We start from the raw sequence: 15327 nt of genomic DNA on the forward strand, positions 1-15327 counted from the left end.
GTTGCGCACTTCGTGGAGACGTGCAACAATGCTGGGACTTATGGAGATTACCTCATCAAGCAGTTTATCCTCTCGCTAAAAGGAAATACTTTTGATTGGTACACGGACCTCGAGGTTGGATCTATCGATAGTTGGGATCAACTAGAGCAAGAGTTCAACCACTTTTATAGTACGAGACGTACTATGAGTATGATAGAACTTATAAATACTCGTCAAAGAAAGGGGGAACCATTTATTGACTTTATCAATCGTTGGAGGAATGTAAGCCTCAACTGCAAAGACAGGCTTAGTGAAGCTTCAGGCATAGAGATGTGCATCCAAGGCATGCATTGGGGATTGCGCTACATCTTGCAAGGTATCAAGCCCGGCACATTTGAAGAACTTTCAACTCGTGCTCTTGACATCAAATTGAGTATGGCCTCCGCTGGAAATGAAAGGCTGCCCATATATGAACCTCGCAAAGGGAATCACAAGCAAGAAGTCAGAAGTGGGGCAAGTTCGTACCCAAGTCTGAAAGCAAAGAAGCTATGAATGTCAACACGTAACCTATAAAGTTCACGATGGATGAGAGCAAGAAGCAGAGTATGAAATCCACTTCTTTTCAAGATAAGCCAAGTGGGAAGCTGACTCTAAAAGAAATTCAAGAGAAGGAGTACCCATTTCTGGATTCTAATGTGCCAGCCATTTTTGAAGAACTCATCGAATTAAATCTTATTGAGCTTCCGGAGATGAAGCGACCAAATGAAGTTAGGAAAATAAATGACCCAAATTACTACAAATATCACCGACTTGTAAGCCACCCTCTGGATAAATGCTTTGTCTTCAAGGACAAAGTCATGGACTTGGCTTGCGAATAGAAGATCGTGCTTGAAGATGAGAAAGCAAGCGCAAACCAAGTCTCTATCACCTTTGGCTCATTCAGTCCGGATGAATTATGTGGTTTTAAAGAAAGTAAAGATAAAGAATTACTGGAGAGCGACAAAGCTGAAGTCGATCAACCTGATAATGATGAAGGTTGGACATTGGTGACTCGTTGTAGGCACCACAAAAGAAGCCCACGAAAAGAATCAATAGAACAACCAACAAGGAAAATGATGGTGAAAAGATCAAGGAGATGGAGTCCAGTTAAATATTTGAAGAAAGCAAAGTGGAAGTGCACCATCCTCAAAAGCCACGACATCTAGTGACCCTGGAGGAGTTCTTACCAAGTTGGTTCCACACGAAGATTTCCCATGAGGGAATTGATGCCTCTTGTTGCCATGCTGACAAAGGGGAAGAAAAAGAATGATCACCTACTATTGGCACCAGCTTCGGAAAAGCCCATCAAATCCACTCCTAAAGAAGTTAATGCTTATGAGGAAAAGGTCACATTCACAAATGATGATCTTTTGCTAGGTGAAACTCCTCATAACCGCCCATTGTACCTGGTTGGCTATATGCGCGATGAAAGGGTAAATCGAATTTTGGTTGATGGAGGATCCTCAGTGAACATTTTGCCAAACCACATTGTGAAAGAACTTGGTATTCCCATGAACGAACTCTCAGAAAGTCATGTGATGATCCAAGGATTCAACCAAGGGGGAAAAGAGTCATAGGCGCGATTAGGCTAGAAATCACCATTGAAGATATGCAATCAAGTGTATGGCTACATGTGATCGATGCAAAGACTTCATACAATGTCTTGCTTGGAAGGCCTTGGATACATGAGAACAAAGTGGTTCCATCTACCTACCACCAATGTTTGAAATAATATGAGGGTGAAGTTGAGAAGAAGATAGTTGCTGATGATGAGTCATTCATCGAGGCTGAGTCACACTTCGCCGATGCAAAGTTCTACTTAAAGAACCGCATTGTGAAAGAGCTAAAAGTTGATGGTGGCATGAAAAGCAAGAATGACGATCCCATAACTAAAAGAGCTGAGGTAACTATTGGTAAAGCCAAAGCTGTTACTGAGGAGGTACATGCCAACATGAATAAATCTCATAAATATGGTATTGCCTCTTATGGCAAGAAAGTAAGTCGTGCGCTCCAATATGTCCCTAAAAGGAATAAAGATGAAGGTGAATCATCTAATCTCCAAGCTAACATACTAAATGAGTTAACTCTTCTGGTCAAAAGAATTGAGGCAATAAAGTTGTCCTCAATGCCGCTTGCAGGGTTTGTGACCCAAAATCATTGGCAGAATGTGGCACTCTCTACAAAGCAAATGGATGAAGGTTTTGATCCTAATGCTTACAGGCTATTTGCAAAAGCTGGATACAATCCTAATGAGCCGTCAAAGTTAGGGAAGCTACCATCAGAAGCTGCAACGAGACAACCACGTGAAGGTTTAGGATACAAGCAACTGTCACCAGTACGCATCTCAATAAGAAGGGTGAGTAGCAATTACATCACTGTAAAAGACGAATCTGTCGCTTCTAACAAGCCTTCTATCTTTGACGGACTTGGAAAATCAACTATGAGAACTTCCGTATTTGAGAGATTGGGTCCATTAAAGAAGGGGAACAAGTTCCAGAGAAATTTTCAAAGCATAAGAACACGCGCTCCACCCAAGATCCAGAAGATCTCTAATGATTTCCAAAGTTTGGTTCCTTCAAGAATGAGGCGACAAACAAAACTTGTGGTTTCATGTGAAGAACTACTAAAGGTAAAGCCATATATTGTGGTCTACACTAAGGAACATGATGGAGATGAAGAAAGTGTAGGTTCTTCGCATCATGTCACTGTACAAGGCGAGAATGGTGTTCCATCTTTGATGGAGGATAATGCAGAATTGAAGCATGTTTCACCGTGTTATCACATATCCTTCAACGATGGGGACCCTCAAGGAGATGAAGATGCGAAAAATGTTCTACCTGAACTTAAAGAAGGAGTGAAGACGACAGTTGATGCCTTAAAAGAAGTCAACCTTGGCACCGATGAAGAGCCAAACCCACCTACCTAAGTGCTTTACTAGAAGCTAATGAAGAGAGAACTTATATTGAGTTACTCAAGGAGTTCAGGGACGTCTTCGCTTAGAGTTACAAAGAGATGCCTGGCTTGGACCCGAAAGTAGCAGTCCATCACCTTGCAGTCAAAAATGGTGCTCGCCTTGTTAAACAAGCTCAAAGGAATTTTAGGCCGGACTTGGTTCCCTTGATTGAAATAGAAGTTAACAAACTCATCGAAGCTGGCTTTATTTGTAAAGTCAAATACCCAACATGGGTTTCAAGTATTATCCCTGTAAGGAAGAAAAATGGCCAGATTCGAGTGTGCGTTGACTTTATGGATCTTAACAATGCGTGTCCGAAAGATAAGTTCTCGCTTCCCATTCCAGAACTGATAATCGATGCTGCTACTGGGTACGAGGCAATGTCATTTATGGATGGTTCATCGGGCTATAACCAAATACGCATGGCACCAAAAGATGAAGAGCTTACTGCATTCCGTATCCCAAATGGTATTTATTGCTACAAGATAATGCCTTTTGGCTTGAAGAACACTGGTGCTACTTACCAAAGGGCTATGCAAAATATTTTCGACAAACTTCTCCATAAGAATGTCGAATGCTATGTTGATGACTTGGTAGTAAAATTAATAGAGAAGGGCGACAACTTGAAGGACTTGAGGATGGTATTTGAATTGCTCCAGAGATACCAACTTAGGATGAATCCATTGAAAACCTTTGGAGTTACTTCTGAAAAGTTCCTTGGTTTCATTGTCCGATATCGAGGGATCGAAATTGATCAAGCCAAAGTGGATGCCATTTTGAAAATACCTGACCCTCGGGATATCCATGAATTGAAAAGTCTACAAGGAAAGTTAGCGTACCTTAGGAGATTCATCTCGAACCTAGCTGGGAGGTGTCAACCATTCAGTCGCCTTATGAAGAAAGTGTCCCTTTCAAATGGGACCAAGCGTGCAGTAATGCCTTTAAGAGCATTAAATCCTACTTGATGAAGCCTCTAGTTTTAGCAGCCCCTATACTTGGAAAGCTATTGATACTATACATTGCGGCACAAGAAAGGTTTGTTGGAGCATTGTAGGCCCAAGAAAATAGTGAAGGGAAAGAAAACTCTCTTTACTACTTGAGCAGGATGATGACAACGAATGAGTTGAATTATTCGCCAATTGAAACGTTGTGTTTGGAGTTAGTCTTCTCAATTCAAAAGTTGAAGCACTACTTTCAAGCTCATGTTGTTCGTCTTGTTTCTAAGGCAAATACCATCAAGTTCGTGATGTCAAAACCTGTCCTTAGTGATCGACTAGCAAGGTGGTACCTCCAGTTTCAACAATTTGAAATCATGTACATCCCTCAGAAGGATATAAAAGGACAAATGTTAGTGGACTTCTTGGCAGATCACCCTATACCTGATGATTGGGAGCTAACTGACGAACTACCTGATGAGGATGCCATGGTCATTGAAGTTCAGCCTCCATGGAAGATGTACTTTGATGGTGCTGCACATCGCGGAGGAGCTGGTGCTGGTGTAGTATTTGTCACTTCTCAAGGTGAAGTTCTGCCCTACTCTTTTACATTGACGCAACTCTACTCTAACAACGTTGTTGAGTATCAAGCACTAATACGTGGGCTCGAAATGGCTGTCAAAATGAATTGGTTGCAATTGCAAGTCTTTGGTGACTCTCAGTTAGTGGTCAATCAGCTTTTAGGTAGTTACGAGGTCAAGAAGCCTGAACTTCGCCCATATCATGATTACGCAAAAAAGTTAATAGGGTGGCTCGGTGATGTGACTATTCAGCATGTGGCAAAGAAAGAAAATAAGAAGGCGTATGCTTTAGCTGCCCTAGCTTCAACTTTAACCCTGCCTGATCAAGCGCAAGTTACTATCTGCCAAAAATGGGTAGTACCGCCGCCAAGTGATGCTGAAGGTGAAGAAAATGAACTCAAGCATCTTGTTGTTGTTTCTGAAGTCGAGAGAGAAGAATGGCGACAACCTATTATCGACTACTTGTGCTATGGGATACTTCTAGAAAATCCACGGAGAAGAACTAAAATCCATCATCGTGCACCTTGCTTCATTTACTACAAAGATACCCTATACAGAAGATCATTCATGGGAGTACTCTTGCAATGCTTAGGGGAAGACGAAGCACTCCAAGCTTTGAAAGAAGAGCATTTTGGGGTATGTGGGTCACACCAGTCTTGACCAAAGCTCTACTTCCATATAAAAAGGATGGGATACTATTGACCAACGATGGTAAAAGATTGCTTGGACTATGCTCGAAGATGCAAGGCTTGTCAATTCCATGCGAATTTTATTCACCAACCTCCTAAAGTGTTGCACCGACTGTGGCATACTGACCGTTTGACGCTTGGGGATTGGATGTTGTTGAACCACTGCCAAAGTCCTCTGGTGGGCACCTATACATCCTGGCTGCAACAGACTACTTCTCTAAATAGGCTGAAGTTGTTGCTCTCAAGGAAGTAAAGAAGGAAAATGTTGCAAATTTCATCCGAGTAAACATTATTTATCGCTTTGGCATTCCTCGCTACATAATAATGGATAATGGAAAGCCATTTGATAATAGGTTGATGAACAAGATTTGTGATCTCTTTGGCTTCAAGCAACGTAACTCTTCGATGTACAATGCTGTCGCCAAAGGTCTAGCCGAGGCATTCAACAAAACTCTATGCAACTTGCTAAAAAATGTCGTCTCCAAATCCAAACGAGATTGGAATGACCGTATGGAAGAAGCTTTATGGGCATATAGGACGACTCACCGCACACCAACACAAGTGACTCCTTATTCACTGGTTTATAGAGTCGAAGCCGTCTTGCCACTTGAGTGTCAAATACCTTCATTACGACCGGCTATTCAAGAAGGGATCACTGATGAAAAAAATGCTCGACTTCGATTAGAAGAGTTGGAGGCTCTTGATGAGAATAGGTTGGGAGCTCAACAGAGTCTTGAATGTTATCAAGCTCGATTGTCTCGCGCCTTCAATAAAAGAGTTCGCCCGTAATCCTGTCAAGTAGGAGATCAAGTCCTTGCCATACGAAGACCCATAATTACTTCCCATAAACCTGTAGGAAAGTTCAGTTCAAAATGGGATGGGCCATATGTTATACAAGAAGCTTACTCAAGTAGGGCTTACAAGCTGGTTGATGTAGGTGGCATGAGAATTGGCCCTATCAATGGCAAGTTTTTGAAGAAGTATTATCCTTGAAGTTACAACGCTCCTTGACGTATGAGCCTAAACTGCATGTTGCTACACTCCTGGCCCGCAAGAGTATAAACTATGTACAACCCACACAAAAAAAGTCCGCTAGGTTGAAAATCTCGAAAGAGGCGACCTAGGAAAAAGTTAGGACGTAAAAAAAGGGAAAAAATCTACCCATTCTGAACTACGGTATGACTTGATCCTCTTCACCGAGGTACGTAGCCAGCTTAGAGTTTCATTCTAAGTTCAGTCGCATAAGTTCAAAAGATACATATTGCCCCAATTGTTGTCTGAGTGAAGTATGGAGGAATGCAAAATCAAGCTAAAACGTCGTCCTCTGGTTGAACTTTGATCTCATTTGACTTAAAAGGGGCAAACCTCCATGGTAAATTGATATTTTCAATGGGCCGATTTTAGGAAGATGTCAAGTATTTGCATTGAAGGCCAGGGATTCTCTATGTCTTCAGGTTCGCCAAACCTTCAAGTTTTTTTGGTCTCCAAGTCCGCCCTCTACCTTAAAAAAAGGGAAGAGAAGAGAGGCGTCAAAAGGAAACACTAGTATAAGGAAAAGATTGCTTGGCACAACGTTTCAAATTCAGTGAGACTTCAACCCAAGATATTTGTGAGATTATGGCTCTTAAATTTTGAGTGATGGCAAGTAAGACATCTTCCGATCTCGAGGCTTCCATACCAAGATGCAAAAGTTTTGGTGAAGTCGCACAATCTGAAATCGTCAGCGTGTTAGAATTTTATATTGAATTTAGAATATTATCTGAAACTATCCTTAAGGTATTAAATTTTGTATTCTAGATATGATTTAAATTTCGAAGTTTGGTTTCCGAAAATCAAACAGTTCATAATTTTGACGTTTCTACACCGAGATATGAATTTTTTGGTGAGACTGCGCAAATCTGGAATTGATAGCGTGGTGCAATATAAATTTCAAAATATTATATGGGACGATTCTGAAGTTGTTTGATTGAGAATTTTGGATATGTTCTAGATCTTGAAGTCTAATTTTCTTGAAATCAAACGGTTCATATTTCGACGTGTCTACACCGATATGAATTTTTTGGTGAGACTACGCAAATCTGGAATTGATAGCGTGGTGCAATATAAAGTTGATTTCAAAATATTATCTGGGATGATTCTAAAGTTATTTGATTGAGAATTTTGAATATGTTCTAGATATTGAAGTCTAGTTTTCTTGAAATCAAACGATTTACAATTTCGATATTTCTACACCGAGATATGAATTTTTGGTAAGACTGCGCAAATCTGGAATTGATAGCGTGGTGCAATATAAAGTTAATTTTAAAATATTATCTGGTACAATTATGAAGTTTTTTGATTGAGAATTTTGGATATGTTCTAGTTCTTGAAGTTTAGTTTTCTTGAAATCAAACGGTTTTCAATTTCGATATTTCTACCCCGAGATATGAATTTTTTGGTGAGATGCGCAAATCTGAAATTTTCAACATGGTGAAATCTAAAGTTGGTTTCAAAATATTATCCGGTGCGATTCTGAAGGTTTTTGATTCTAAGTATTGGATATATTTTAGATATTGAAGTCATCAAACGGTTCATTATTTGGACTCTCCCACGACAAGATATGAATCTTTTGTTACAAGCGCGTAAAGCTAAAAATTATGCGACTAAGATAAAAGTCGGACAATGTAAAGCAAAAGAGAAGCTGAAATATTTAAGCCCTCGAAGTCTCCAAGTTGAAGTCTTCAAGTCCGTCGGTATTCAAGTTGATTCCCCCAAGTTGAAATCTTCAACTCCGTCGGTCTTCAAGTTGAAGTCTTCAAATTCGCCGATCTTCAAGTTGAAATATTTAGGCCATCCAAGTTTCAAAGTTGAAGTCTTCAAGTCCCTTCGAGTTGTAGTCTGCAAAGTCCTCCAAATCTTCAAAGTTCTCCAAGTGTTCAAGTCGATGTCGTCTTCAAGTTGAAGCTTTATAACTTTCCAATCTTAAGGTGGACATATAAGTCCCTTTGCACCTTAAGTTGGCCTCTTCGTGGGTTTGTCCTTAAAAGGAACTATAACTTTCCAATCTTAAGGTGGACAGATGACTCCCTTTACCTTAAGTTGGCCTCTTCATGGGTTTGTCCTTAAAAGGAACTATAACTTTCCAATCTTAAGGTGGACATATGAGTTCCTTTGCACCTTAAGTTGGCCTCGCCGATAGTCGGGTCATTTTGAGAGTAATCTCTCCGATAGTCGGGCCACATTGAGAGTAATTTCTCCGATAGTCGGCTCATTTTGAGAATAATCTCTCCGATAGTCGGGGCACATTGAGAGTAATCTCTCTAATAGTCGGGGTACATTAAGAGTAATCTCTCCGATAGTCGGGCCACATTGAGAGTAAGCTCTCCGATAGTCAGGGCACATTGAGAGTAATCTCTCCGATAGTCAGGGCACATTGAGAGTGATCTCTCCGATATTTGGGCAGGGATGAGTATCCATCCCCTCACACCCTAAGACCGTCTTCTTTATGCGTGGATCATCTTGTTGAACAAGAGCATACTCAACAAAACTAGACTCAAGTGGCTTGCGAAAACTACAAATTAATACTCAACAAATGCGAGTACAAGGGGGTTTATATAGATTTGGAGAGGAGGCATTAATAAGTCATGGTCCGATGTGGGATTTGTTGTATAAAGGCGGTATGACTTAATCCTTGTGTGTCCAAACTAAAATTGGTAAGGAATTTGACTCCTAGTTGGATTTAACGATGCTTGAGGATAAAGGCTGTGCGGCTGCTGAAGCTTTTCCTTCTCCGAATGCTTAATGGAGTGGCAAGAGGAAATTCTTTTGGATAATTCTGCGTGTCATAATTCTTGGTAAAGTGAACAAATATAATAATTGTGCAACTGGCCAAACACTTCGATTGTAATTCTCAATACATTATCTACTTGAGAAAGGATTTAAATGCAAAGAAATTGACTTTGGCGTTAATGGACGAATAAGCCAATTGACTAAGATTGGTTTATTCATTAGTTAAAGTGTGTTTCTGGAGCAATAATTCAATGAATTGCCATATGCATTGGCGAGACTCTTAATTCGACTAACTGGAGGAAGAATGCAATTTAATAAATCCGTACTTCAAGTCTAATCCGTGTAAATAACACGATAAATTTTGAAGTAGGGGGCATTTATAGGCATATAAATTTTAAATCCGTGAAAGAATTTGGATTATATTTTAAGATTCAAGATATATTGGTCCAAATAAATATTATGGGCTAATATAATTGAATTACTTATATAAGTCCAATATATATGGATTAAATAAATACGTCTTAATTCATTGGGCTAGCCCACTTAATTGGGCTACAAATAATGAGCTCACTTCATTAGGCCCAAGAAATCATCTTCCTAGAGGCCCAGTTTGGTGCCACGCGTGAAATGATGTGGCACATCAAGTCAAGCGGAAGAGCCAATAGGATCATGCCACGTATCAAAATGACAAGGCATGCCAAGTCACATTAAAAGGCCAATGAAATCACGCCACGTGTGCAAGTGACATGTTCTGGCCAATCAAATGCGGTCATGTCACACTTCAATTTGATTGGTCGGAAAGAGTTTGTTCTTATCACAACTCCTCCCTTCCACAACTATAAATAGGGGTCTTCATAATCCAGAAAATACACCAGAAGTTATAACAAGAAGCAAGAGAGAGATCGTGGATCAAACGCCGCAAATTTCTCTACAAGTTTCAAGCTTCAAGCAATCAAGTTCAAGAAATCAAGTTCAAGCTCAAGAACAAAGAACAAATCAAGGTCAAGTTCAAGCAATCAAGCTCAAGCTCAAGATCAAGATCATCGTCCGTGGAAATAAATATAGATTCAAGATCAAGCTCAAAGGCCCTTGAATTTATTTACAATTGAAAAGAAGAATCAGAGGATTCATAGAGATTGTACACTCAGATATTTGGAATAAAATACTACAATTGTTGCGATATTTCCAGTCTTGATTTTATTTTCTTGACGCAATTTATTGTCTACAACATGTATCACGTATGTATCTCACGCACAGGTATACATGGATATACATATGATACGCAATTGATACAATATGATACATATGTCATACATAAATGATACACAGTGTGATACACATATTATTATTTTTTTATGTTCAGTTTTTACTTTGAATTTTCAATTCAAACCACCTCAAAACTTTACCAAATCATCCCAAAACTAAGATTCAAGCTCTTTAATGTGTACTCAATCTATTCTAATAACACTCACTCAAAAGAAAGCAAAAGTTCAATATTTTTTAATTGGCTAATATTAATAATATTTTATGAATTAGCCAATATTTATAATGAGGTACTTATAAATGGACATAGCTGGTAGTTTCCCTATATTTTATTAGGCACCCTAATACTATGACTTGAGTTCGATTCCTAAATATGTTTTGCTTTTTACGTTAACGATTTATAAGCCCAAATTTCTTTTTTTTTTTGACTTATTTCTTTAATTTCCGGTCCTTTTTTATTTTTTCTATAGTTTCCCCAGGCCCCTTTATCTTTTGATTAAACCCCTCCTCAAAAAACCCCCAAACTTCTCTTTAGGCTAAAAATTGAAGCTTAGAATTTATCATAATCATCGAAATCTTAAGAGAGTTGCACATCAAACTTAGTAGCTAATAATTCGCATGAGTCATGACTATGAATAGTAGTGCCCCGGTCACCTCCAAATTCTAGGTACATCTCTAATTGTAGCAAGTAGTGCTTTTCAAACTTCTTACATTCTCAACATCGCCATTGTATCTCTCTTGTAATTTTCAAGTTATTATTTCTTTATGACAGTGATGTCCGAGCCAGCTTACGCACGTAATTACCACATTAGCTATATGTATATAAATGCCGTTAGTACGAGAGCTAGATTTCAATCTTTTTCAAAAATATTAAACTTGATTCATAAGGTTTGAACCAGTAACTTTGGCTAAGGTCTTATATGTGTTAATAAATTTTACAAAATAAGTACAAATAATAGATTTCGGACCCAGCAAATAAAATGACTATGGTAGAACGCGAAATTCAAATCCATTAAGTTCAAATCCTAGATCCCCTCTGCCTTAATATCATCTTAGAGTGTTGCAAAAGTTAAAAGTGTACTTGATACAAAAATTATTTCAAACAATCAGGTTTTCTTAGAATGAAAGAAGGATGTCACCAAAAAATGAACTCTACACAAAAATGGCAGATGCACATATTACTCAACTTATACTCCAGACAACTTGGTTAGAATATTATATTTTGAACATTTTTAAGAAATCTACCAATACCTAACCTTAAAGCTATGAAAGGGAGTTTCATTTACCTAAAAATATATATATTGAGCCGTCTGTAGAAGATGCCAAGAAGAACAATGCCAAGCTTCCAACTGAGATATAATCTTTTATATATACTGATGTTCACCAACTACCAAACCAGGTCTGCAAAGAAATGTTACTCACAAAAGAACAAACAGAAATTAAGCCTTAAATGATGGTATGAAGAAGAATTTAACAAATGCCTTGTCAAAGGAGAAGTATTTTAATCAGCATTTAATTTACTTTGGTTAAATACCAATAAAAAGTACAAGGAATCCTTCAAACTCCAAGAAAGTATGAAGCCCTTCAAATTCTGCATCTCTATTCTTGTCCTTCAATCTCTCTTGACTATTTCTGCTACAACTGAAGCAGTTCCAGCAAGCTGCCCTAGGGTATTCAGAGAATACATTGGAGCTCTTTATAAGAACGTTACATTCTCTGATGTTTCAATTAATCCAGATGTTGAATTTCACTTCCTCATCTCCTTTGCCATAGACTACACAAACACAGAATCACCAGAACCCACTAATGGTAACTTCCTGGTTTATTGGGACACTGATAACCTAACCCCTTCTAGGGTTTCTTCCATCAAAGCCCAACATAAAAACGTTAAGGTAGGATTGAGTTTCGGTGGTGATACAATGTATGGTAAAAATGCCACATTTGCTCCTACTTCAATTACTTCTTGGGGTGAAAAATGCTATATATTTAGTCAGCAAGATAGTGAAAGAGTATAACCTAGATGCAATAGATATAGATTACGAGCATTTCAATGCAAATCCAGATACATTCGGCGAGTGCATCGGGCAATTGTTGTACTATCTTAAACAAAACAATGTCATCTCGTACACATCAATAGCACCATATGCAGATGATACAGTGCAAGAGCACTATTTAGCACTCTGGAGAAAGTACAGTCATCTAATAGACTGTGTCAACTTCCAATTTTATGCCTATAAAAAGGGCACAACCATTACTCAGTTCCTGCAGTACTTTGAAACCCAGAGCTGTAACTATAAAGGAAGCAAGATTCTAGTAAGCTTTGGAACTAACAATATTGGTGGCTTGTCTCCTAGACATGGATTCTTTGATGCATGCAGCATACTAAGGAGTCAAGGAAAACTTCATGGTATCTTTATTTGGTCGGCAGATGACTCTAAAAAGGATCATTTTATATATGAAAAGCAGTCACAGGACCTCTTAGCAAGTTCAATTTGAATATCTTGTAACCATTTAAGATAATCTTTTGTAGGCCATGACAAAAGATAAAATTAAAGCAAAAGAATGTTATGTACTCTTACTGTGGCCTTACAATCAAGATATTGATGCAAATAAGTTCAAACTTACAGTTCCCAGATGTGATAAAACTTATTGTTTGCAGGAAAACATTTTTTTAAATATAGTTTGTAAAAGGATTAAGATCAAACATTTCACCAAATTGCCTAAGCTGTCAATTAGACTGACCATCATTGAGCTCTAATTTGTGCCTTAAATTAGACACCTAGAAAATATGCAATTGAGAAATTTTCATTTTTAAAAGCAAGCAATCCCTTTAGTATCTAGAGTAAAGTAAGTAAAACATACAACTTTATTGACTAGCTTCCAGTTCTACCAGCATATGTCCTATATGTTGCCCAAGCCCTTTGCACTTCTCTTCATCTACCTCATCACTGTCAATGCATTTGGAGCCAATATTCATCCAAAGTAAACTCTTCCTTTGGCAGTCAGACTATGTTAACCCAGAAACTCAGACAAGCAAAAACTCCATGCATATGTTAGATAAAATGTTGCTCTCACCAAATAAAGCAGATTAGAGGAAACATTTTCCAGTTATGAAGAAACTGAATACGAATGTTGTTTTACTAACCTAGGCAAATGGACCGACTGGGTTTAACTTTAAAAGATATATCATGTGAGAAATAGGAAGAAATTGTGCTACTGTGTTATACAAGTGGAAAACCACCGCTTACAGTCCATGCATGAGCCTTTGAACCATCTTGTACAATAACTTCTTCCAGCCTACTCTTTAAAAACAAGAAAGAGGAAAAAGACAACTCAATACCCCATAAGTTTTCATGTCAACTGTCTAAATTCGATCAGATTGAGAATGGTACAACTAACTTGAGTCAACGAACCAATACTCAATATCATCTTGGCTGATTCTTATGAGAGAGCAACGATGGTTTTGAGGTATCCCCTGGCAAAGTAGGTAAGTAAGCTACATATAATAGCATTTCACCTTTCTGAAAACCCAGGTTCCAGGGCAAAAGCCATGGTAATCCTATCATTTTTGCATTTCTATTAACATAGAGATATACGACTATGAAACAGCTACAAATGAAGTTCTTTTTCTGAAAAATTTGGAGCACAATTTGAAGAGACAGACGCAACATGACTTAAGTTTACACTTATGCTTTAGAAAGCAAATGATGTTGATTAAGTCCAACAGAATTTGAAGACGCCAAAATCGTTACGAGTAGTTTTGACTGCTAGAAGTGTAAATTGCAGCCCACCCAATATGGCCATTAAAATCCCCTCCGGTAAATAACCTCTCAGCAGGTGGAATATTACGCACAATCTCGTCCAAACTCTCCCAAAAGTGCCTCTTAACCTCCTCATCCAAGCCCCCTTGCGGCACGTAAGTGCTAACTACATTGAGGATGCACTCACCAATCACCAACTTAATAAATATTAGCCTATCATTCACTCACCTAACCTCAACCACAGACTCTCTAAGATCCCTATCCACCAAGATACCCACTCCATTCAATCACATCATGACTTTGGCCTTGGGGATAGGAATGGAGGAGGTACTTCGCTGTTAGACTTCGCTAAGGATTTCGAGCTGGTGCTTGCGAACTCAACTTTTTGGAAGAGGGAGGAGCATCTAGTTACTTTCCAAAGTTCGGCGGTGAAGACTCAGATTGATTACCTTCTCCTCAGAAGGTGTGATAGAGGGTTGTGCAAGGATTGCAAGGTTATCCCGGGAGAGACCCTCGCGACTCAGCATAGGCTCTTAGTGATGGACATCGGCATTATGATGAAGAGGAAGAAGAGGTACGCTCGTGGCCGACCGAGGATTAGATGGGAAGCTTTAACCAAGGATAAAGCCCAGGAGTTAGAGGGGAGGTTATCTGCTATGAGAGCTTGGAGGAGTAGTGGAGACGCGAGCACTATATGGTCAACGACGGCAAACTACGTGAGGGAGGCGGCGAGAGAGGTGCTAGGGATATCGAAGGGTTTTTCTAGCAGACACCAAGGCGACTGGTGGTGGAATGACATAGTCCAAGGTAAAGTGGAGGCGAAGAAGGTAGCGTACGCGAAGTTGGAAGGGAGAACAAGCAAGGAGGAGAGGAAATCGAATAGAGAGAGGTACAAGGTGGAAAGGAAGGAGGCAAAGCTGGCGGTCACGGAGGCTAAGAATGCAGTGTTTGGTCGTCTATACGAGGAATTGGGGGATAAAGGCAGGGACAGGAAGTTGTTTTGGCTGGCTAAAGTGAGGGAGAGGAAAGCCCGGGATCTGGACCAAGTAAGGTGCATCAGAGACGAGGATGGTAGAGTATTGATGGGAGAGTCCCAGGATTAAGCAGAGATGGCAGACGTACTTCTATGGTCTTCTAAACGAGGAGGGGGACCAGGATATTGCGCTAGGGGATTTGGGGCATTCGGCTTCGAGATTTTGGGTATTGCAGGCGCATTAAGGTGGAGGAGGTCATGGGGGATTTGCGTAAGATGAGTAGGGGTAGAGCGACCAGGCCAGACGAAATTCCGGTTGAGTTTTGGAAGTGTGTGGGTAAAGCAGGATTGGAGTAGCTGACTGGGTTGTTCAATGTAATTTTTAG

General features: G+C 39.4%; 1 protein-coding gene and 1 pseudogene across 1 annotated transcript; both read left to right on the top strand.

Annotated features, from left to right (window-relative positions):
- The first annotated feature begins 11763 nt into the window (after positions 1 to 11763).
- Positions 11764 to 12739, top strand: LOC107789227 (chitinase 2-like; annotated as a pseudogene).
- Positions 12740 to 14507: 1768 nt separating this feature from the next.
- LOC142172724 (uncharacterized) lies at positions 14508 to 15071 on the top strand. Its single transcript, XM_075236397.1, has one exon. The coding sequence runs from the start codon at positions 14508 to 14510 to the stop codon at positions 15069 to 15071; it is 564 nt and encodes a 187-aa protein (XP_075092498.1).
- The last annotated feature ends 256 nt before the right edge of the window (positions 15072 to 15327 follow it).

Source organism: Nicotiana tabacum, chromosome 18 (assembly GCF_000715075.1).
Source record: "Nicotiana tabacum cultivar K326 chromosome 18, ASM71507v2, whole genome shotgun sequence".
Lineage (NCBI taxonomy): Eukaryota > Viridiplantae > Streptophyta > Magnoliopsida > Solanales > Solanaceae > Nicotiana > Nicotiana tabacum.

Coding starts and splice junctions, on each gene's coding strand:
- LOC142172724 (XM_075236397.1), top strand. CDS start 14,508: ATGGACATCGGCATTATGATGAAGAGGAAGAAGAGGTACGCTCGTGGC.